Source organism: Panonychus citri, unplaced genomic scaffold (assembly GCF_014898815.1).
Source record: "Panonychus citri isolate SS breed McGregor unplaced genomic scaffold, ASM1489881v1 Contig00095, whole genome shotgun sequence".
Classification (NCBI taxonomy): Eukaryota; Metazoa; Arthropoda; class Arachnida; order Trombidiformes; family Tetranychidae; genus Panonychus; species Panonychus citri.
Genome location: NW_026515500.1, coordinates 1,528,776 through 1,552,600, shown reverse-complemented (window position 1 = coordinate 1,552,600; position 23,825 = coordinate 1,528,776). Strand labels below are relative to the sequence as shown.

At 29.7% G+C, this 23,825-nt stretch overlaps 5 protein-coding genes and 1 pseudogene across 8 annotated transcripts; 5 read left to right on the top strand and 1 right to left on the bottom strand.

Annotated features, from left to right (window-relative positions):
- The first annotated feature begins 892 nt into the window (after positions 1-892).
- Positions 893-1,740, top strand: LOC128388160 (peptidyl-prolyl cis-trans isomerase-like). The gene is made up of 2 exons (XM_053347537.1): positions 893-1,095; positions 1,218-1,740. The coding sequence occupies exons 1-2, from the start codon at positions 967-969 to the stop codon at positions 1,644-1,646; spliced, it is 558 nt and encodes a 185-aa protein (XP_053203512.1). The 5' UTR covers positions 893-966; the 3' UTR covers positions 1,647-1,740.
- Positions 1,741-1,884: 144 nt separating this feature from the next.
- Positions 1,885-6,286, top strand: LOC128388162 (immunoglobulin domain-containing protein oig-4-like). The gene is made up of 3 exons (XM_053347538.1): positions 1,885-3,309; positions 4,389-4,538; positions 6,046-6,286. Exons 1-3 carry the CDS (start codon positions 3,124-3,126, stop codon positions 6,187-6,189), a joined length of 480 nt encoding a protein of 159 aa, XP_053203513.1. The 5' UTR covers positions 1,885-3,123; the 3' UTR covers positions 6,190-6,286.
- A 167-nt stretch (positions 6,287-6,453) lies between these two features.
- On the top strand, positions 6,454-7,393 carry LOC128388161 (peptidyl-prolyl cis-trans isomerase-like; annotated as a pseudogene).
- A 780-nt stretch (positions 7,394-8,173) lies between these two features.
- On the top strand, positions 8,174-11,042 carry LOC128388159 (peptidyl-prolyl cis-trans isomerase-like). Its single transcript, XM_053347536.1, has 3 exons — positions 8,174-8,339; positions 8,461-10,465; positions 10,571-11,042. The coding sequence occupies exons 1-2, from the start codon at positions 8,211-8,213 to the stop codon at positions 8,887-8,889; spliced, it is 558 nt and encodes a 185-aa protein (XP_053203511.1). The 5' UTR covers positions 8,174-8,210; the 3' UTR covers positions 8,890-10,465; positions 10,571-11,042.
- Positions 10,699-14,231, bottom strand: LOC128388156 (multifunctional procollagen lysine hydroxylase and glycosyltransferase LH3-like). 4 transcript variants are annotated; one of them, XM_053347531.1, is made up of 13 exons: positions 13,977-14,231; positions 13,828-13,899; positions 13,486-13,617; positions 13,177-13,283; positions 12,975-13,111; positions 12,782-12,896; positions 12,636-12,693; positions 12,393-12,505; positions 12,103-12,267; positions 11,836-11,937; positions 11,264-11,514; positions 11,093-11,194; positions 10,699-10,834 (listed from the first exon to the last, which is right to left on the bottom strand). In XM_053347531.1, the coding sequence occupies exons 3-13, from the start codon at positions 13,562-13,564 to the stop codon at positions 10,705-10,707; spliced, it is 1,359 nt and encodes a 452-aa protein (XP_053203506.1). In that variant the 5' UTR covers positions 13,565-13,617; positions 13,828-13,899; positions 13,977-14,231; the 3' UTR covers positions 10,699-10,704. The 4 variants fall into 4 exon arrangements, with proteins under 4 accessions (XP_053203506.1, XP_053203505.1, XP_053203507.1 ...); XM_053347530.1 differs by having other exon boundaries at positions 13,828-14,231; XM_053347532.1 differs by lacking the exon at positions 13,828-13,899 and having other exon boundaries at positions 13,486-13,598.
- Positions 14,232-14,808: 577 nt separating this feature from the next.
- On the top strand, positions 14,809-17,499 carry LOC128388125 (UDP-GalNAc:beta-1,3-N-acetylgalactosaminyltransferase 2-like; the record flags this gene model as incomplete). Its single annotated transcript, XM_053347484.1, has 9 exons — positions 14,809-15,108; positions 15,176-15,262; positions 15,337-15,534; positions 15,632-15,716; positions 15,803-15,986; positions 16,056-16,193; positions 16,270-16,429; positions 16,520-16,576; positions 16,675-17,499. Coding segments are annotated over 9 exons (1,344 nt in total), but the record flags the coding sequence as incomplete, so codon positions are not given.
- Positions 17,500-23,825: the final 6,326 nt, after the last annotated feature.

Genomic DNA, 23,825 nt, shown 5'->3' with positions numbered 1-23,825 from the left:
AATGATCAATACATGAAACATAAATGTCATCAGTTAATGTAATATATTAATGTAAAAATTGTGAGTCTTCATCAATTGTAACAACAACAACAAAGTTTTCCCATTTCATGATAATCAAAGTATCATCTTCATCTAAAATGATGATGATGATGATGATAATTCGGGAAAATATATCAAATCAAATTGATTTTCTACGGTTAATTTGAAATCATCTTACCGAGTTATCGGTTTATCAAACTTTTTATGATAATTCAGTGTTTCCTTTATCAAGAGATTTAAATATTATCTTTCTGGTAAAAATTTCCTTGTATATTTTTCATTCCAATGTGAGTATTTACATGATGATAACATGATATTCACATTGAGAAAATGAGAGATAACAAAGTTTTTTACTCCCTTATCGTGAATATATCAATGAATTAAATTTAAAGTCATGATGATAAATTTATGATACATATTATTTTGAGTTGATCAATTGATGGTTATCAACAATTTGTTTATGATTATCGTTTATATTAACATGAGAATAGTAATCAAATCAAAAGGGAGAGAGAGACTGAATTGTGATGATAATCAAATTGAATCGAATCAAAATCAATACAAAATATTGTGAGATAATGTTTGTATTGCTAAAGATTGAACTCATTTAAATCAAAAGCTAAGCCAGAAAGAGAGTAGGAAGTTGATGAGATAATCTGAATGGCCTCGAGCAATAATGAGCATGTGGAGCATGGAGGTTCAGATTAACCTGAAAAGGTTCATCATGAGCTAAGATTTAATTTAACCCTTTTATATCCTCATGATAAAAGTTCAATGACTTTTCATTGAATTCAAGTTTAGACTCATTCAAGTTTCATCTCCGTTTTCACATAAAACGAGATCATCAATGAGGAACTGATTTCATTTACATTCTACATCCTTTGAGATAAACTTGAGAGTATTTTCATATTATTATTCTGTATAAAAATGGCGACAAAGTGTTTGATAAAAGTTCTTTTGACTCTATTGATTGTTGATAGTGTTTTTTGTCGACTTCCACGAGTTTTCTTCGATATTGCAGCAGACAATCAACCCGTAGGTCGAGTTGTTATGGAGGTAAGTGATTTTATAATTCTAATTTGTAATAGTTCGGGATTGAGGTTGAAGTTTATCTCCTCTCTTTAGTTTGCTGGTAATATTTTGTACTGGAAGATTTAATTTCTTTTTGTCTTTATTAGTTGCGACCTGATGTTGTACCAAAAACCGCCGAGAATTTCCGAGCTTTATGTACTGGAGAAAAGGGTTTCGGTTACAAGAATTCAATATTCCATCGAGTTATCCCCAATTTCATGATCCAAGGAGGTGATTTCACCAACTTTGATGGAACTGGTGGTCAATCAATTTATGGAAACAAATTTGAGGACGAAAACTTTACACTCAAACACACTGGTCCTGGTACTCTTTCCATGGCCAATTCTGGTCCTGGAACTAACGGAGCACAATTTTTCATCACTACCGTCAAAACTTCTTGGTTAGATAATCGACATGTCGTTTTCGGCTCAGTCGTTGAAGGACTGGACGTTGTCAAGAAAGTCGAAGGCTGGGGAAGTCAAAGTGGAAAACCTAGCAAGAGAATCACCATCACAAATTCTGGCCAACTGAGTTAATTATAAGATCACGAAAACGATAAAATTGTATAATCGTCGAAAATTTGTCAAGTGAAACATTTCAAGATTAAAATTTTCCGATGCAAATACAAAATATCAGTGTAACTAAATTTTCAACTGATAGTTTGTGATTTCAATACATTAATCGCTGATTTGTTGATATAACGCAGATATTGAACTCTATTTAACTTCTGATGAAAAGAATAGGAAGTAAAATATAAAATAACATGAATACCCGAAGGCAATAAACGAGATTAAGATTAAGGATATGAAATCAACAAAATTTTTATCTCATGTCCTGATTTTTTTGTTTGATTGCTTCAAATCTCTGGTATTCATCAGATTTGAATTGATTATAATGATAAATACATTGTATTATATTGAGTTGATGGATATCAACAATTTACTCATTCTCATGTGAATGATAAAATAGAGGGAGAGAGAAACTAAATCGTAATGATAATCAACAAGAAATGATTAAGTTACTGTCAATCGATAAAATCAATTGTTATAATTCACATAAATCAAATTAAGTTTTTTGATTGTTTCTTAAAAATTGTCAACATATCAAAAACTTTTCAATATTATCACGATATTTTTATGATAGTATCTCATTGATAATTATTATTACAATAATTAGATGACAATCAAATTAAAATGAATCAAAGAGAATTCATATTATTGTCAAATGACAACATTGTAATATAAAAACAAGTTATACTTTGTATAAATTGCTCTAGATTATCAACTGAAAAAGTATAAGGTTATACAATCGCTATGAATTATTATCATCATGTTATCGTCATCATCGTGAATAAGGATCGCAATTGGATTGGCAATAAAAAAAGTAATGAAGGACAATCTATTTTTAGATGTTCACAAAATATACTGGACAGTGGTCACTTTAAAGATGAAGATGGAAATGATGATGATGATGATAAACAATGGGAAGTTAATGTAAAAACGAGAGGAAACCTTTTCAAATGATTTCAATTAAATTGATGCTCTCGACACACCGAATAGTATTATTAACAACAATCTAATGTAATTAAATTACTCGAAAGGGATATTATTGTAACTCTTATACAATTATCATTATTAAATTGTGTAAGTTGATTGTTAAAACCTTTTGTAAATCTATTTAAACCATATTGCCCACAGAAAGTTACTGATTTAAGTGGATTAAGTAGGAAAACCATCAGAATTTGTTTATTATAAAACCAATGATGATAAATGAACAATTATCATCATGATTATTGTCAATTTGATGACTACAAGTGAAACTATATTCATTTGGTAGTAATAATCAACCATTCAATTGATTGTAACTGGGTTAAAGTTAATTTTTACATGTGAAACGAGCAGAGTTTAGGAAATTAGAGTGAAAATCATCATTTTCAATTCATTTCTTTGTAAATCTTAATGTGTTTGGATTAATTGTGATTGTGAACTATTTTGTTATGGATTTTGTATCAATATGCTGGTTTACCGATTGTTTATTAATCGCAATAGATTAAATTTAATTCTAATTGTATTGATTAGTAGTTTAACAATTAGAATGGAAAGTAAATCAGTTTCTCGAGGTAAAATTCGTAAATATAATTCACCTCGAATTATTCATCATACAAGTTCCAAGTCTAAAGATTATTATGATCACCCAGACGTAAGTTAATTCCCTTAATCATTTGAATTAATTATTATAAAGATCATCCAAATAATCAAACTGTCACCATGTTCAATTGATTGAAAAGGATTGACCAATGGTCAAGAATTAAATGAATAACAATAAGTAAGACATGATAAGATATCCCAGAGAATTGATAACAATAATAATAACTGGTCACTTCCTTGTCAATAATCAATGATCAAGTTAATTGTTTTCTTTCATATTTCCAATCAATTGTCACAACAGAAAAAGTTAAATCAAAATATATTCCAATTTTCCTCAATAATAAATAAGTTAATCAATCAAATATTAATCGTATGTTAATCTATAGTTGAGACAAAGTGATATTAATTAATTGTATCATCATCAATTGAATCAATCGATAATCATTAATGTAAAACTAATTAATCAAATGTAGAAATTGATTATTGTAATCAAATCATTGATTCTCGATAAACATCAATAAATCAACAACTAAATTGTGATAGATTAAGATTATGGTTAATGATTATCATCTAATGATCAAATTGTGAAGAATAGCAATTAGCAAATTAATATTATTAGTTTTTTGTTTCCTATTAAAAATGAATAATAACAATTACGATTACGATTTTTGTATAGGTTGATCTTTGTATCTCTAATATATTATTATTATTGTGTAACATTGTATAAGGTTAAGGTTATAGGGTGTTTATGATACAGGGAAGGGTTCACAGGGGATTTTGAGAGGCAATTATAAAGACTGCGTTGTGGACTGGACATTACCGGACATGAGGAATGGAAGGGAAAAAATTGCTCTTCACTGATCCATATTCATGGATTGACAAATCAATCAAACGTTGTTGTTGTTGTTGGCAATTTATTCATTGAGACGGGAAGAGGGAGAGCGAGAGAAAGAGAGAGAGTTACTTTTACTGTTAATCAATGGTCAATAGAAGATGAGGAAATGAGTGACCATCAAAGATCAATTTTCTATTGACTATGATGATAATTTTTTTTGTTTATCTTGTTTCATTTTTTTTTCTTCTTTTTCATTGCCATCATCTGGACATCACATTTATATTGTACACAAAAAGGGAGCTAATATATTGAAAGCATCACATTTTGATAGTGAATTTTTTCTTGGACATAAGATTAAGTTAATCTGTATGGCGAGAGGAGATCCAATCCCAAGGATAACTTGGTTCAAGGATGGAATCGAGATTATATTTCATCCATTTCTACAGGTAAACATGTTTGGATGGTTTTTAGTTGATGATAAATATTGAAAGCAATCAATAGGTAATAATAACAAATCAAAGGCAAATTATTAGATGGTAATCATAAATCACCATTAAACAATTAAGTTAATCCTTTGAAAAGATGAATATCTTTACAAGTCTCTAAGGAAAATTTTATCAAATTTGTGGAAGAAAAAAATCAAAGTCAATTTATATTGGCAACTTTTGATTAGATTTGATGATCATCATCGTGATCTTGATTAGGATGAGGGGACTCATGAGAGAGAAATTCAGGAAGAGATGGAGATTTGCAAGAGAAAGGAGAGAGATGGAGGATAAAGAGGAACAGGAAACGGCACTGACTAGATTAACACGGAACATTTGAGGCCAATGTTTTGAAAGTGAAATTTAATCAAGCACAAGAGTAAAAAATATGTTATATTATCATTTAGAAAAAAAATTAGAGTAGAAAAGTTTTCTTTTTTTAAATCAAGGACATGATGACAAAGAGAAAGAAGAAGATGATGATGCTGAGAGAGAGAGAGAGAGATGAGGATGTAGTAAGTAGTTTTTTCTTCCTTGTTCTTTTCTTCTGAATTGAAGAGTGTTTTTAGAAGAAAATCTCAATGAATCATTATGAATGCATTGGAAGTTGGAGGAAGAGGAAAAGATGATGATGAATAATGAGTAAGAAATGAATAAATAATTTACAAGATGATTTAGAAACGATTAAATCGATTAGAGGAAGAGTAGAAGATGAAAAGTATTAGGATAATCAGTTGGAGAGAATTAATGAACAAGAGATAATTAAGAGTTAACAACAATCAAAAATCAACGGGAGAATTAACTTTGATTGCATCAGAAAATTGGCTGATTGTTGAGTTGACAGTTACTCTTAATTAATGGTTCAAAGATGAGAAGTTAATTGTTGGTGAATCAAAATGATACTTGAAAGATGAAACAATCTCTCACTTACACTCTTATCCTGTTAATTGTGTTTTCGATTTTTAAATTGTAATCGTTGAGGGAAAACAACTTCTTGTTAACAATTTATCAAATCTTTTGGTCTATAATACATTTAAACGACAAAAAAGGGTCAGTATAAGGTTACTGATGGTCAGTGAGAAAGTTTTGTTGAGACAGAATTGCGATTGTGTTGTGAAAAATGTCACAGAAATTAAGTCAACTGTAAATTGAATGGAAAAACCTCGGAATCATATTTCATGGGTTCTTCATGTTTATCTCTCTATTTACAAGTGATGATGATTCTCGGTGATGGTCAATGGAAAAAATTGTCCATCTATCAAGCAAATGAGAGGTCATTTTATTTCTTAATGTTTATGTAGATCAACAATTTACAGAAAGAAATAAAAGTCTATATGATTCTCATAAATTTATGAATTCATGAATAATCATTTCATAATTTTAGTTTTCTGTTGACTTTTTGTAGATTCAAATCTTTGAAGGTTGTTAATTTGATTCTAATTGTGATTATTATCATTTTTAATCACAGGTATCTGAATGGCGAGTTGGAGATAATCAAATTACAAGTAAACTCGAAATTGATCCAGCTCGACAAATGGATTCAGGAAATTATATGTGTCAAGCCAATAATAAATATGCAATTGATCAGAGACATTTTAAAACTGATTTCTAATTAGATCAACAGACTATCGCAATTAAAACTGATTTCTCAACAATAAATTAAACTGTTTCCATTTAATTGACTGATGATTTGTACTTCAACAATTGAATTGAAAGGGATGACATTTAAGACAGAAAGTTAATCATTTGCGCTTTAGAATCGGTTAATCTTTTAAATATTGATCTTAACAGAATTAAACTTGAAAAGGTCATCATGAGCTAAGATTTAATTTAACCCTTTTTTATATCCCTCATGATAAAAGTTCAATGACTTTTCATTGAATTCAAGTTTAGACTCATTCAAGTTTCATCTCCGTTTTCACATAAAACGAGATCATCAATGAGGAACTGATTTCATTTACATTCTACATCCTTTGAGATAAACTTGAGAGTATTTTCATATTATTATTCTGTATAAAAATGGCGACAAAGTGTTTGATAAAAGTTCTTCTGACTCTATTGATTGTTGATAGTGTTTTTTGTAGACTTCCACTAGTTTTCTTTGATATTGCAGCGGACAATCATCCCATAGGTCGATTTGTTATGGAGGTAAGTGATTTTAAAATTCTAATTTGTAATAGTTCGAGGTTGAGGTTGAAGTTTATCTCCTCTTTGTTTGCTGGTTATATTTTTCACTGGATAATTTAATTTCTTCTCATGTCTTGATTAGTTGCGATCTGATGTTGTACCAAAAACCGCTGAGAACTTCCGAGCTTTATGTACTGGAGAAAAGGGTTTCGGTTACAAAAATTCAATATTCCATCGAGTTATCCCAAATTTCATGATCCAAGGAGGTGATTTCACCAACTTCAATGGAACCGGTGGTCAATCAATTTATGGAAACAAATTTGAGGACGAAAACTTCACTCAAACACACTGGTCCTGGTACTCTTTCCATGGCAAATGCTGGTCCAAACACCAATGGAGCACAATTTTTTATCACTACCGTCAAAACTTCTTGGTTAGATAATCGACATGTCGTTTTCGGCTCAGTCGTCGAAGGACTGGAAGTTATCAAGAAAATCGAAGCTATGGGAAGTCAAAGTGGAAAACCTAGCAAGAGAATCGTCATTACAAATTCTGGCCAACTCAGTTAATCAAATTAATAATGAATTTGATCATGAAAACGATAAAATTGTATAATCGTTGAAAATTTGTCAAAACAATTTCAAGAGTAAAATTTTCCGATGCAAATACAAAATACCAGTGTAACTAAATTTTCAACTGATAGTTTGTGATTTCAATTCATTAATCGCTGATTCGTTGATGTAACGCTGATATTCAGCTCTATTTTACTCTAAGGAAAAGAATAGCAAGTAAAAGATAAGATAATTTGAATAGCCGAAGGCAATTAAAGAAATTAAGATGTGGCCTAGATTAAGTTCAAGGATATGAAATCAAGGTAACATCGGATTACTGGTTATGGATGAGAATCTCAAAATGGTAGTCAATTTGATTGAATCATTGAACAAAAAGAGATACTATTAATTTAATTGTCAAGTAATTAAATAAGCGATTAAAAGTAAACTCGAAATTGATCCAGCTCGACAAATGGATTCAGGAAATTATATGTCAAGCCAATAATAAATATGCAATTGATCAGAGACATTTTAAAACTGATTTCTAATTAGATCAACAGACTATCGCAATTAAAACTGATTTCTCAACAATAAATTAAACTGTTTCCATTTAATTGACTGATGATTTGTACTTCAACAATTGAATTGAAAGGGATGACATTTAAGACAGAAAGTTAATCATTTGCGCTTTAGAATCGGTTAATCTTTTAAATATTGATCTTAACAGAATTAAACTTGAAAAGGTCATCATGAGCTAAGATTTAATTTAACCCTTTTTTATATCCCTCATGATAAAAGTTCAATGACTTTTCATTGAATTCAAGTTTAGACTCATTCAAGTTTCATCTTCGTTTTCACATAAAACGAGATCATCAATGAGGAACTGATTTCATTTACATTCTACATCCTTTGAGATAAACTTGAGAGTATTTTCATATTATTATTCTGTATAAAAATGGCGACAAAGTGTTTGATAAAAGTTCTTCTGACTCTATTGATTGTTGATAGTGTTTTTTGTAGACTTCCACTAGTTTTCTTTGATATTGCAGCGGACAATCATCCCATAGGTCGATTTGTTATGGAGGTAAGTGATTTTAAAATTCTAATTTGTAATAGTTCGAGGTTGAGGTTGAAGTTTATCTCCTCTTTGTTTGCTGGTTATATTTTTCACTGGATAATTTAATTTCTTCTCATGTCTTGATTAGTTGCGATCTGATGTTGTACCAAAAACCGCTGAGAACTTCCGAGCTTTATGTACTGGAGAAAAGGGTTTCGGTTACAAAAATTCAATATTCCATCGAGTTATCCCAAATTTCATGATCCAAGGAGGTGATTTCACCAACTTCAATGGAACCGGTGGTCAATCAATTTATGGAAACAAATTTGAGGACGAAAACTTCACACTCAAACACACTGGTCCTGGTACTCTTTCCATGGCAAATGCTGGTCCAAACACCAATGGAGCACAATTTTTTATCACTACCGTCAAAACTTCTTGGTTAGATAATCGACATGTCGTTTTCGGCTCAGTCGTCGAAGGACTGGAAGTTATCAAGAAAATCGAAGCTATGGGAAGTCAAAGTGGAAAACCTAGCAAGAGAATCGTCATTACAAATTCTGGCCAACTCAGTTAATCAAATTAATAATGAATTTGATCATGAAAACGATAAAATTGTATAATCGTTGAAAATTTGTCAAAACAATTTCAAGAGTAAAATTTTCCGATGCAAATACAAAATACCAGTGTAACTAAATTTTCAACTGATAGTTTGTGATTTCAATTCATTAATCGCTGATTCGTTGATGTAACGCTGATATTCAGCTCTATTTTACTCCTAAGGAAAAGAATAGCAAGTAAAAGATAAGATAATTTGAATAGCCGAAGGCAATTAAAGAAATTAAGATGTGGCCTAGATTAAGTTCAAGGATATGAAATCAAGGTAACATCGGATTACTGGTTATGGATGAGAATCTCAAAATGGTAGTCAATTTGATTGAATCATTGAACAAAAAGAGATACTATTAATTTAATTGTCAAGTAATTAAATAAGCGATTAAAAGTAAACTCGAAATTGATCCAGCTCGACAAATGGATTCAGGAAATTATATGTGTCAAGCCAATAATAAATATGCAATTGATCAGAGACATTTTAAAACTGATTTCTAATTAAATCAACAACAACAAGCTACAATTTAAAATGATTTCTCAACAAGAAATTAAATTGTTTCCATTTCATTGGCTTATGATTTTTACTTCAACAATTTAATTGAAAGAGTTGACATTAACACAGAAAAATACAAGAGAGAAAGTTAAGTATTTGCAATTTATGATCAACAGTTAATCTTTCGTATATTAATACTAAAATTATATCCGTTTCATCATTTAAAAAGGATTAGTTGATTAGGAGAGAGAGTGAAAGTATCAAAGAGTAATATAAGTTACTACTCTTTGGAAAGTATTGTAATTTTAATTGTTTACCAATCAAATTAACCTGATGGGCAAAAATCAATTCTCAACATTTAATTAATGTTACCTGTTCAATCTGTTTGATTATTTGATCAAATTACTCGATTAAATATGGAAAAGGATTTTTCTTAATAAATTAGCATTCGATTCGTTATCACATTACTCTTTGAAACAATTAGATAAAAAGAAAGCATTTCTAGTGGCAATTTTACAATTGCAATTTAGTCATAAGGTTGTGATGATTGGATATTACTGTTACAATTGTATTTCTATAAAATTGTCATTGTTAAATTGAATGAGTTAATTGTTAAAACCTTTGGTTGTAAACCAATAATCATCAATAAGACAAGTAGCAACATGGTCATTGGTTGTTGATGATTTTTACGTTGACAAAATTATCATCATCTTCACCTTTCTTGACCTTTCTAATGGTTGGTCAGCGATAAGATTCAAGACAATCACTAAGCTCCCTTGGAAGGTTATATTAAAAAGAAGGAAATTACAAAAAATTGTGTATTGTATTAAATCAATCAAGATGAGTTTCTCATCAAATATACTCATTCTTTTCCTAACCATCAGCTTAACATGCAATTACGTTGAGTGCGAAGTTTATAAAGCGTGTACAGTGGGTGAGCTACATGGTGTTCTATCTATGGTGTGTTCAGTTGCAAGGCGTCAAAGTGAAATGAATGATTTCGCAATTAAAGGAGGTGTGGGCAAGATTAGATTATCATCAGCTCGAGGTAAGTTCCGTTTCCGAAACCTTTATCAAAGTGTCTCAACAACACTAATCATTAAATCAAACCTCTTTCTTTCTTTCTCTCTCTCTCTATCTTTTCAACAATTAGAATTAGCAAAAGAGTGTTGTGTCCATGGATGTGATATCTCAATTTGGATTATCCATTGTTAAATCTACATAAATCATCTTTAAATCTTCTTCTTACTCAAGTGAAAATGAGAAATATTTTTTTGTATCATTTGTTTACCTTTTTTCATTCTTGATGATTTCAACGTAATCATGAGATCGTGAGTAGAAACCATCAGATGACAATGCTCCCCAAAAATTGGACCAAAGTTTACCAGGACGGACAAGTAGCGGTGCGATAATGCGCCTAAAAGAAATGATCACAATTAAGATTGTCAATTAATTACAGTTATCATTTTTTAAAATGAAAATGTTTTAATTTTGTTTATATATTTTTGAGCTAAATGAGCAGCAATGAACAGATTGTTTTACTCAAATTATTTTTATCATCACCCAATTAAAAAGAGATGAAAAAATTGATTCAATCAAAATCAAAATCACATCACAACAATTAATTTCGTTTGGGTAATTCATTTTTTTTTTCCTAATTATATTAATCACTTACCTATTCTGCTCGATTAAACTAATCAGAGTTTTAGTATTGTTAAGACGTGCATCCGAGTCAATTGAGAAATAGTAATCACAGTTAATCTTGACACATTCCTCCCTGAGAAAACAATTAAAAAGGATTAATTAATATTGATATTGATTAAATTTATCTAATTAAGATGCTTACATAGCCATGTTTCTTGCTTGCCAATCTTTGTCAACTGAATCTGGTAGCACATTAACATTAGCATAAACACTGGTATTATGCTTAACAAATTCAGCTACATGTTTATCATGATAGGCTGATTTATTATAAATGATCAGGCTAATCTTTTCCTTTGGGTAAATTAATTGAACGATTCTGTTGAAAAAGCTTTCTATGAATGGAGTAGGATGAATGATGAAGATACCAATTAAAACTGAAGGAAATTCATCAGCCTGTAAATAGGAAAAGACAATGTAAGCAAATTTGTTAGTTTGTCATCATGATGTTCATCATATTATCATCATAATCATCATCATCATCATGCAGAAATGGTTCTTTTTCTTTTATCACTGAATCATATGTTCCATTTTCTTAAATGAAGATAATTCCTATAACGTTCATTCACTTCATGATAATCAGAATATGCAAAAGCCATGTAGAAAATTTGATTGCTGCCTTTTAAATAGTAACATATTTTCAGTTAATTAACTTTGTTCTTCATTATCTATGAATTATTCAAATCTTTATATCAATAACTCTTTTAATTTCATTACCTTTTTATCATCCAAACTTATACGATTGTCTTGACAAGAGGAGCAACCATGCTTGGTAGACCATGATTTGGCAATATAATTTCCTAATGAATTAAGTACTACCTATTGACAGTAAAGAGAGAGAGAGAGAATTAAGTGAGATAATAATATTCAAACGTAAGTTCAGGTTGAATTTAGAATTGAAGAGGAAAAACTTGTCAACTGTTAAGTTTGTAAATTATAATCTTCATGATACTCCGTTCGTGTTTCTTAGATGAATCTTATTACCTTACTGAGACCGTTACCATGAATAACTACAGGATCCGTTTGGAATGCTGCATTATGAACGCTGGCCCAACCATCGTCATTGAACCTTAACTGAACATCACCAACAGCTCCTTGAAGATTTTGGAAAATGGCTGCCTTATGATCTAGCTTGATGGACCATTTAGTCTAACAGAGAGGAAGAAGAGAGGAAAGAAAGAGAGATGATTAATTTCGTTCTTCAAGGAATGATGAACTCATGTGAGAGAGATTTTATTATTATCTCTCTTTTCATCTAAAGTAATCTTTTTTACCCTAAGTTCATTATTCAGGTAAATTTTCGTGTAAAATAATTGATCATCATCAGTATCTTTTATTGCGGAACTTGTGACAATCTCGTAAAGCTGAGGAGCCAATCCAATGAACCCTGCAAACACACACGAAGCGAAAAATAATGATAATGAGAATCAAGGAAAATAAAGAGTTAAATGTAAATAAGATTAATTATTTTGAGTAATTTCAATCACTAAATAATCAGAATCAAAATCAACTTTTACCTCCAGAGTTCAGGTAACGATGGCCAATATTTTCTTTGTCTTTGTCAGGGTAATCTTTCTGTAGATGAGAAAAAGAATGAAAATTAATGAAATCGAACGAAAAACAATCTGAACAAATTGTTCGCGAATTATTCACTAAAACATACGGCAAGTGATGGATCGGGCCAACAGAAATCTTCAGCTGAGAAAACGACTTTAGCTCCTAGTGTGTTGAATCGATCCAGAATTTCTTCACGTTTAGAATTTATGATAACATCGTAACTATAAAATTCAAAGAGAGAACATGAAAAAGTTGAGATTATGTGACTAATGATAGTTTAGAAATTCCAATTCATTTACCTGTCGATAAATAAGATAATTAGATTTTGCTCTTTAGAATATTTTTCCAGAGCTTTTCTTAGTAGATTAACTTTCTGACCTCCTCCGGGTGAAGTAGCGACATCTCCACCGACCCAAGGTTCATTAAGCCCAAGAACCTGAAGAAGATTAATTGGTCAAGTTAATTAACATCTAAATCATGAGGAAATTCAAATGTACTCACCTCGAATCGATGTTCAAATAGATGAAGTGACCGATTAAGTCTGAGAAATCCATCAGTTGGATTAGTGGCAACGGTTAAAACTAAAAGATCTTGTGGATAAATTGATCCTGAGAAAGGAGAAAAAACAAAATCATGGAATTACAATTATGGTGGAAAAAAAGAGAAGAAAAAAAATGAACGAATTACTTGTGGTTATAAATAGAAAAGGAGGAAAGAACATAACTCTACATATTCTAAGAAAATAAAATGTTCTTTTCTACTGTTGCTTAGGGAAGGGAAAAAAAAGAATAGAACATTATATTTACTCACCACTGGATTGATTTCCATTTGTCAACATGAACAGGCCAAAAGTCCATAATTGCAGTAGAAAATAGACACTTAATTTCATGGTAATTCCTATGAATTATCTTTGATTCCAAAAGCTAAAGTATCAAAAATAGACTAAAAAACCACAATTAACTGTTTACATCTCATTACTAGAGTTCGGGTTAAATAAACAAGCTCAAGCTGAATTTACAACCAGAAGATGAGACGAACTCTGAAAAATATCTTGTGATTGTCACCTTTCAATATGTAAACTTGTTGATTATTAAATTAAAGAAGAAGAGTAATTAGTTGAAAGAATTAAATGAAATAGAAAAAACAAATTACCGGGTTTTAAGATGGCGATTAAAATGGAAGCCCAAAAAAAGAAAACCACAGACACAAAGAGATTAACCAGATCTGAGTAAATCGTTGATAGAATATTAGAATTAACTATCAATTACCAGATAAATTGTGATTAAGATAGTCCAATTTACCTTTAAATGGCACCAAAATAATTAAATTAAAGTCACAATTAAAAGATTTGAAAACATTGGAAGAACCAAAAACAAAATAATAAACAGAGAGACACCAAGATAGATGAAGATGGAGATAGAAATTAAATTCAATTAAATGACTTGTTGAATAATCAACATGTACAACAAATATACTTTTTCCAGGTAAACAACAAGTTAACAATTAACTAAATCATGGTTAAAGTAGAGAAGAAAATTAAAGTTGATTGTTGGAAGATGAAAAGTGTTAATGGTAAAAAACATTAACTCGACTTATAAACAGCATAAGAATTATGCCAATTATGCTTTCGAATTGTGCGCTTATGCTTTTTACCATTTATTCTTTTTCTCAGTTAACATGAAAACCAATGGAAAAGAAGAAAAGCATAAAGCATAAAGAGAATAATTTTCGGCATAAAAAGCAGCGAACATGAAACTGGTAAATGTTAACCAGTTTTTAGCTTTTCTCTTAATGTAAACATTGTGTTTATGATGAACATTAATTAACTTAAATTGATTGTGACAATTTATCTCCATCATTGAACCATGATTTTCTTTAGACACTGTTATTAAATAATCTATTATCGTGATAATCTTTACAGTGTTTAAATAATTTTCTCACCTTTTGTAACTATTGAACCTTTTCAATCTCTCTATAAATGTAAACATATGAGAGTTAATTGTTGGTTTGTGTTATGTTATTTTCTTACCAATGGTTATTAATTTCATCTTTAATTGTGATTTTCATCAGTTTATCTGTTTACAGGTTACTCAGTGATCATGGTAGAAATGATTTGCTACTATTTTCTGAAAAAATGAAACTATTCACTTGATTGTTTTGATTCTTTCAAGTCGATCCAATTTTAATGCAAGAAAAGTGTTGAGGGAATCATGGGTTAAGAGTGTTGATTATCTTGGGGTGACAATTAAATCTTACTTTGTTCTTGGCAATTCTGATTGTCAGGTACCCAAAGATTATCTTGAAGACAAATTTGGTTGCTCATCTTTGGTCCATAATGAAACGGAAGATTTAAAGACAAACATTTCCAGTCATCTTCAGGTATCAATCAATTCACCTGAACGGCTCATCATTTTCAATGGATTCTCATTCAAGGTAAACTATTCAATCACAATTATACAACAATTATCATGAAATTTATCCTTATTTTTTGCTCTTTCAGGTTCATCATGATCTCTTATTGAAACGTATCGGTTGCCTGGCCTCATGTACCTGTGATAATATAATTCTGACCAATGTGATAACTCAGGTGAGAGAGTCAAAGTCTAGTTTGTTCAATTTGATTTCTAATTTTTTCTTCTCGGTTAATCTATTTTTCCATAGGAAATTTTATATAATCAAAGCTTTGGGTCAGTAAGTGGTCAGTTCCATGGATATAATTATCAAGATGCCTCGCCCATTTTACTTCTTCCAAAAGGATTCATTGGATTACTGATTGCAACCGGAAAAGATGATTCCAATTGTCAACCCAAACAAATTAACTATTGGAATCAATTTACAAAACTCACTCAAACACTTAGGGTTAGTGATTAACCTTGTTTCCTATTGATCATTCAATCAGATTGATCAGTAAATTTAGCATCAGAATTGAAATAATCTCTTATTTTTCTTACTTCAGGTTTATAATGATCTTAATGATTTTGAGTCAAAAAAATTCAACGGAAATGATCAAGTGAAAACATCATTTGTGGTTGAATTATCAGGTAATAATAATACTAATCATGCACTTGAACTCTATCTTGATTAAATCATTATTATTATACTAATTTCTTTGTTTTTCTTTAATCAGATCAAGATGAATATCGGAAAATCATTAGGGATGCAAAAAAAGTCCATACAAATCACATTAATCAATTAAATCTGATAGAAAGTAAATTACAAGATGAAATCAATCAATTCAATGATATAATTTTGGTTGATAATGTTGATATTTATCGTAATTTACCAAGAAAATTAGTCAATGCTATTAGTTGGTGAGTCCAAGTAATCAACTGATCATAAACTCATTAATTTAACTGTAAACTTTTGTTTTTCATCAATAGGATAGTCTCATCATCATCATCATCATTACAATTTGCTGATTTCATCTTGAAAACTGATGATGATTGTTTCATTGATTTGGAAAAAGTAACTTCTAAGATTAAATTACTGACCAGTCGAGAATCAATTTGGTGGGGAAAGTAAGTGATGGTCAACACAATGAAGCAAAAAGTAAAATCAACTGTCAACTAATTGTGAATATCAATTACTAAACAGTTTCAGGCGGAACAATTTAATCAATATCTATGGTAAATGGTCTGAAAATGATTTCCCTGGTTCTGTTTATCCATCATTCGCTTGTGGTTCTGGTTATGTAATATCAATTGATATCGCCAAATGGATTAACAGTAATAAAGATTATCTTCACTACTATCAAGTAAGAAAATCTAATTTAGTTTAAAGATCAATTGATTGTCCAAGTTAATCATTTAAATATTTTCTCTCTCTCTCACTTTCCTACCCTAAGGGCGAAGATGTTTCCATGGGAATCTGGTTATCGTCTATCCTTCCAACCTATTTCATGGTAACAACATGAACACTTATACTTTTGCTGTTTATTTACAACAAATGATGAAGATGAAAATGAATTGATTGACTTTTGTTATCTATTTAATTCCATAGGATTCTGATTGGGCATGTGCTGAGGATTCTCCTCGGGATGGGCTACTCGCTTTATGTCAACTTAATTCGTCACAGTTATTACAATTTAACAAGATAAAATCATCTGAGAAACATCAACGCCTGTTAACTGTTTGATTTATTCACCAACAGTGTATCTCATTTATCCATGATAATCATTGGCGCTTTTATCCTGATTTTCATCTCTCATTCTGGTTACATCAACTTTTTGTTTTCTTCCATAAAAATTTTGTTTATCCTTCTCATCGCCATCGTCAATCTTGCCTGACCTCCCATCACAGAGATAATCTCTAGTCCGACTTTCCATTGTGTTAATCAGTGTTAATCATCAATATCCAATCGAATATTATTTTTTTCTCTTCTCAAAGATCGATCGCTCTATCTGAACATTTTCTATTCATCTTTTGTATCTCTCTCTTTTTCTTTCTCTCTCTCTCTCTTTTTCGAGCATCGAAATGTTCACAATCGTCTTAATTTTTTCGTTCTAAATTGTAAAGATATTTAAATCATCTTGAAAATCTATTTTTTCTCTCCCCTTATGAATTATTGATTTTCCTACAAAGAATATGATTATTTTTGTAAACATTTTTGATATTCTGCCAATCATGTTGTTATCTAGCCCAAAGCAATCAAGTTAATTACTGTTGAAAATGTACAAATTCAATCACACAAGTGAAACCTAATCAATTCCCATTAATTGTTCAAAACTTTGAATACAATTTGAAACAATCAGAACTGATTATCAAAAAAAAAACTACTCAATGTGATAAATTGAAGTTTGAAAAAAATGCTCTTGCTCAATAACCAGTCAAATGAATCATCTAATTAGATAATCAAATGTTAATTTACTAACTGGATTAAAAGTAGATTAACCAATAAGCCAAATGATACCGGGTCTAAATGAGATCTGTCAAGAACAGGTCAGTTAGATAAACAATTAACTAACTCAAAAACGTGATCTATAAGAAGATTAATCAAATTGTGAAGGAAAAAAAGTTAATCACAATCAATGTAGACGCACAATTAAATCAAAATGAACAGTTAAATTTACTCTACCATCAATTTGCGTATGTGGACAAATTTGGATTAAATTGTTGATTAGAAAGAAGCAAAAAACAAAAGAGTTGCAATGATAATTAACTAATGGACATTGAGATGATTACAATTAAAAAAACAACAACAAGATGAATGAAAGTTAATCCAAAATGATGATACTAAATGATAAGATTAATTGAAGTCTTTTGGTCCATTGAAATGTATTTGTAATAATAACGGTAAAAACTAAATGAGTCGTATGATGATGAGAGAGAGACCCAACTGAGGGTATGAATAAGAAGATAATGATGATAAGGAAGATGAAAGGATAACATTTTCTTTTTGCAAGATGATGAGAAGTCCAATCATCATCATCATCCTTCATCTCATTTCATCAGTTGAATAAAGTCCATTGTGATATGTTTATAACGGAAGTTTCTTCATCTTCATCTTCAGTTAATGTTTTCTCATCTTCTAATTGAAACTGCTCCTGATGAAGATAATGGGATGAAGATGAAGAAGAAGATGATGATGATGATAAAAGGAAGATATAAAAATGACATCTTTTTAAAAGACTTTACTTCTTACTCTCTAAAGTGGACAATAAAAATGTCATCACTTTGATATTGATGATACTGGAAAAAGTACCGTTAATGATATAATAAAATTTAAAATTTTCTTTCTTCATAATTTCGTAACAATTAACTTAATTGTCGTAAACCTTTACTCTCATAATTGTGTCTCATCATCATTCATAAGGATCATTGTTGAAATTGTTTCAATTTTCACTTGTTTAATTGTTGAGTAACTATTATTATCAATCACTAATTCATTCATTGATTGTTATTTTTATGGTTAATTTGATTGAGGTGTTTAAATGAAATTTAATAGCAACAATTTATTTTAATAAACATCAACATGATATTAACATTATCAAAAGCTTAATCTAATGTAAATGTTATCCTCACCAACCAAATATCATTTATCAAATTAAATTAAATTATTTTCCAATCCAACAATCAACTTAATCATTCACCAAATAGGATTAAAAGTGATGAGGATGCAAAATTTTTCCATTGTTATGTTTATATATTTTTTTTCATCTTCATCTAAATTTTCATCTTCCAAATGGATGCTTATGACTTTTGAGATAATGATCATTTCATTTTAACAGAAATTTAATAATAATAAAATAATAAATTATCTGATTGTCTTAATGAATTAGAATAGAAATCAAATGGAAAAAATTTAATTCATAATATTTTCATCTTCCATGGAGAGAGAACAGAATTTTTTTTTCTATTCCAAAATCCTATAAGAAGCATCTTCATCCGCATCACTTTTTTACTCATCATCTTCATGATGCTTTGCAGAGCTGATGACATGCTCATCTTAATCGACATGATCATTATCATCACCATCTTGTTGATTATATTGATTACCAATCAATTAATTAGATCAATACGATTTCACCTTATCCTCAGCAGGTTGACATTCAAATTGCCGAGAGTGAAATTAAATTCAAAGGTTAAATTGTGGTTTATGGTTTACTATTAATGGTATTGATTGATGCAGGGATAATGATTAACGATTAGTTAATCAAGTGAGATGTGTTTAAATTTGATGATGATTAAAATAACTTTCAGGATGAGGATGAAATTTTTCTGGTTGTTTTTGCTCAACGTTTATTAAGCTTTAAAAATAATAAGGTAAATGGTCAATGATGAAGATGAAGATGATAAGGATAATGAGATAAAATTAAGTGATGCTGATGATAAATCTTCATAAACTTGCAAATATTATCATTCTTATTGTTATGTGAAAAGATGATAAGGTTATAAATGGTCAATGCGACATTTGGACATTTATATTGTTCATTATTTATATCGAAATGTAAACAGAATGATAAAGATAATCTTGATAAGTGAGAAGATGAAAATGAGGATGAAAATAATAATAATTTTCTCAATACAATATCAGTTGAATCATTTGAATTATCATCAAATTTAACTTCCTATTAATCCAATTGTTATCGAATTAAATTGCACTTGGAATTTACAATCAGAAAATTTATCAGCACAATTAAAAGATTGGAATGGAAAGATAATCAATATGAAAAGATTATATTATTTTCTTTTACAACTTTTTTCCACTTTCGATTTCTCTCTCTCTCTCTCTCTTTTAATATTTGTACTGACCCAATGGACTGTCCATCTTAGTGATGGAAAACTCTGAAGACATTTTCATCTTTATCTTCATTGTTTCTTTCTTTATCATCCTTTTCATCCGAGTATCTTGTCAAGAGTCAATGTCAATCCCATTGATGTTGTTATTCACTCCCAGTTATAATTCATTTCCCTCCCAACTTATTCATTAGATTGTCAATGTTAACAATCAATCTCAATGTTATTTGCATCATCTTCATCTTCATCATCATCCTCATCCTCATCCCATCATCAATTTCCACCCTCTACCTCCTCTTTGATCATCTTTCTCCTTTAACAATTTCTAAATCATTAAATCACTTTTTAAATACAATATAATGCTCATCATTGATTGATAACTTCAATTTGAAACAGTTAATACAATTAAACTTTCCAATCATAATAATGATCAATATCCATACCAAATCAATGATAATAATAATCTCAATTGTTATTATACTTTAATAGTTTGGAAACATTTTTCTGATAATATTTCAGTAATCAACTTGTGTGAATGGGATTAAATCATCCAAGGGTCAACATCGATCACAGGTCACTCAGCTTAATTATGTTAACTGTACATCTATTTTCATATATATTCAGTTTCCTCTCCTCATCATCATCCTTTTCATCATCATAATTATCATCTTCATCCCTCTTATTATTGTATTGATTGAGATTATGTTGAAACCACATTGACATTTTTGCCACTTTGTTGATCAAATCTTCTTGTAAGGTTACAGTTATTTTTTTTTCTTCCTCTGTAGGTTTTGCTTACTTTTCATCCTCATCTTTTTTTCATCTTCATCTTTACCATCATCATCATCATCATCATTGTATATTTAATGTAAACACAGTAACCACTTAATTCAATTCACAATATTAATATAAAGTTTTACTGCTTTTTCCTGGATTAACTTAATCTTGAGAAGTGATTCTGATGTTCAAGTTTAAATAACATCAACTTATTAAATACACAACAAAGTTAATTGTGTTAACATTTACTATCAATAGATTAACATGATCACTTAATCATTTTGATTGATTTAATCACAGTGATTGCGAAAAGAGCAAGAAAAAAAAATTAGAACAGAAAAAGTTATGAAATTGTAATTACCAAATTCTGAAAACAAAATAATATTATTATTTTATTCACTTTTTCTGGCTTAATGTTAACTAATGATTCAAATTGTTTGGAGTGTTGATTGATTATCATTAACTAATTATCATTTAATAGTAAAATTAAGCAATTGGATAATCAATTGTTACATGTTAATCATAATAGTTTAATACGCAATCTCTGATTAATTCAGTTTCTATTCAATGTTTATCCATTTCCAGGCTTCTCCTATTTTCATCTTCTCGGCCAATGACATTTCGTGATCATGATCATCATGATAGGAACTCAGTTCTAATCTGATATAAAATGAGCTTCGTTCATGGTGAAGATTCATGAGAATCCAAGATGGCGACGAACTCAACATATACTCAATGAAAGGCTGATTAAATGGCGACTCAGTTTCATCATGAATTCCAGTTTATATTATTCAATTATCTCAATTGCATTTACTTGGTTACTTACCAACAACAATTAACTGATTTCAACTTAACTTTTTACTCCTACACTAATTAAAACTCATTGAAACTGATTAACTGATAACTAGTAATTAACTGAGAGCTTTAAATTGAAACTGAAACTTTTTTTCTCTCAATTAAATTGTGTAACAATTAAGATCTTGTTCATTTATACATCGGAAATAAGCAATTAATCAATTTGATTATGATTAACATGATGATATTATCATGAAGGTTAAATCAATCACAAAATAATCAAAAAAAAGGTTCAACTAATCATTTAATTGTTGTTGGATTGTAATCAAAATCAATGAAAGTAAACAATCAACTAAATCATTTACCTTACAACTATTTGGTGATTGAATTGAATCATCAGAAATTTGATAACAATTGAAAATTGAAACATTTGAATGAATTAAATTAAAATTGATTAACATGAGAATCAAGTTGATTAGTTAACAATCTTGTTAATTTAATCAAGGTTAAACCTTAAGTTGTTTGTTTACCTTTTTCAAGGTTTGTCTACAATTAACTTAACTAACACAATCTTATGACAATCAACTTCCAACTTGTTTGTTGATTAACTTAAATTGTTGTTAACAAAAAAGCTTATTATTGAATAAAATATTAGTTAACCTTGATTACCACGAATCAGCTTTGATTAGTTAATTAATTTAATGATATAACGTTTATATAATTTTCAACAACCAGATTAGTTTGAAACTGAACAATTCATTGACAATTACTGGATTAAGTAGATAATCCTAATTGCTTCACAATTAAAACAGCTTGATAAACAAAAAAAAGTAACAATCATTTAATTGTAGTGAATTTCAATGAAATCCTTTTGTAAAATCAGTTAATCATGTTAATCCTCAGATAATCTTCTCATTGGTTAATTATATTATTATGATAATAAAAAGATACACAATCCGGATTAATGTTAATCTTTTTAATTGTATCTTCATTTTGTTTACAATCTTAAGGATTAAAAGGACTTTGACTCAATTGTATCAGTAGTTGCATAGACCAACGCCCAAAAAGCATCCTCATCTTTATAATGATCTCTCTCTCTCTCTCTTCTCTTCTCTTTCTTTCTCACTGATGATGATGAAAATTAAATTTCTAATTTGTTGATTTACATTTAAATTGATGTGTTAACATGTGAACATTTAACAACATTGAACGTTTGTTGTGATTTTATCCGCATCCTAATTCACCATCCACTTGAATGTTAATCAATTGATTGGATAATAATAATATTATCAATCCCTTTGAGGATTAGTTGATATTCACTTTGATATAATTGATGTTATATTGTGGTTATTATTTAAACTTCCTCTCAATAGAATAGAATATGAAAATTGTACAAAATCGATGAGAGAGAGAGAGAGAGAGAGAAAAAAGTGATCAACTTGACCTATTGATGAGAAGATGAAAAAAAGTGAATACAAAAGTCAAGATTAATAAGGTTATCACCAGAGAGAGAGAGAGAGAGAGAGAGAGAGCAATAGAGTGATAGAGATAAAAGGAAGGATGAAGATAAAGATGATGATGATGATGAGAGCGTCATGTTGGTGCTTGGAGGGTTTTATCATGTTTATTACTAATCCACCGCCACCATCGGAGTTGATACAACAGAAAAGGGATGCAAAGGGATTTATGTCTCTGGGAATAAAAATATTAACCATTTACTGTCCTGCTAATCACAATAATGGAGATGATGATGATAATATATTTGGATGAAATAATCAACAGAGGCAATAACAACCTTAAGTGATCCATTTGCACTCCTCGGACCATAAACAACGTCAACATTTTCCTCTTACAATCACTTCCTTCATCCCAAAGATGCTGCATCAGTTTATCCTCATCTCTTTTTTTATCCATCACTTGTATTGTTATGAATCTTTTTCTTTCTTCATTTTTTTGTTACTTTTTCATCCTCATCATCATCACAATCATTGTTATTATTAACATTATCATTAGAACGAAGAAAGTGTATTTCTTTTTCTATTCTTTTTTTTTCTTCACTTCCTTCCTTTCGTAACATCCCGGGACATGGAGATTCTGTCTCAGTATATTTACTCATATTCAATTTCTTCAATTTCTCTGAGTTTCTCTTTTCGCTTCTTTTCATTCCCTTTCGAATATTTTTCTATTTTCTTTTCTTCTTGCTACATCTATGGAAAGATACTACATGAAGGTTCATCGATTAATTCTACTCCATATTCTTCTTGAGTTTCTTTTCATCTCCTCTCTCTCTCTCTTCTCATCATCTAAGTATCATCTTTGTCATTCCATTGATTGAATTGGAGT

Bases quoted from the DNA above. Each gene is read 5' to 3' on its own strand.
- LOC128388160 (XM_053347537.1), top strand. From the start codon at position 967: ATGGCGACAAAGTGTTTGATAAAAGTTCTTTTGACTCTATTGATTGTT. The intron at 1,096-1,217 runs GTAAGTGATTTT...TGTCTTTATTAG, and splicing joins TAGGTCGAGTTGTTATGGAG to TTGCGACCTGATGTTGTACC.
- LOC128388162 (XM_053347538.1), top strand. From the start codon at position 3,124: ATGCTGGTTTACCGATTGTTTATTAATCGCAATAGATTAAATTTAATT. The intron at 3,310-4,388 runs GTAAGTTAATTC...GTACACAAAAAG, and splicing joins ATTATTATGATCACCCAGAC to GGAGCTAATATATTGAAAGC. The intron at 4,539-6,045 runs GTAAACATGTTT...TTTTAATCACAG, and splicing joins TATTTCATCCATTTCTACAG to GTATCTGAATGGCGAGTTGG.
- LOC128388159 (XM_053347536.1), top strand. From the start codon at position 8,211: ATGGCGACAAAGTGTTTGATAAAAGTTCTTCTGACTCTATTGATTGTT. The intron at 8,340-8,460 runs GTAAGTGATTTT...TGTCTTGATTAG, and splicing joins TAGGTCGATTTGTTATGGAG to TTGCGATCTGATGTTGTACC.
- LOC128388156 (XM_053347530.1), bottom strand. From the start codon at position 13,564: ATGAAATTAAGTGTCTATTTTCTACTGCAATTATGGACTTTTGGCCTG. The intron at 13,284-13,485 runs GTGAGTAAATAT...CTCCTTTCTCAG, and splicing joins AAATGGAAATCAATCCAGTG to GATCAATTTATCCACAAGAT. The intron at 12,506-12,635 runs GTAAAAGTTGAT...GTGTGTTTGCAG, and splicing joins TCGTTACCTGAACTCTGGAG to GGTTCATTGGATTGGCTCCT.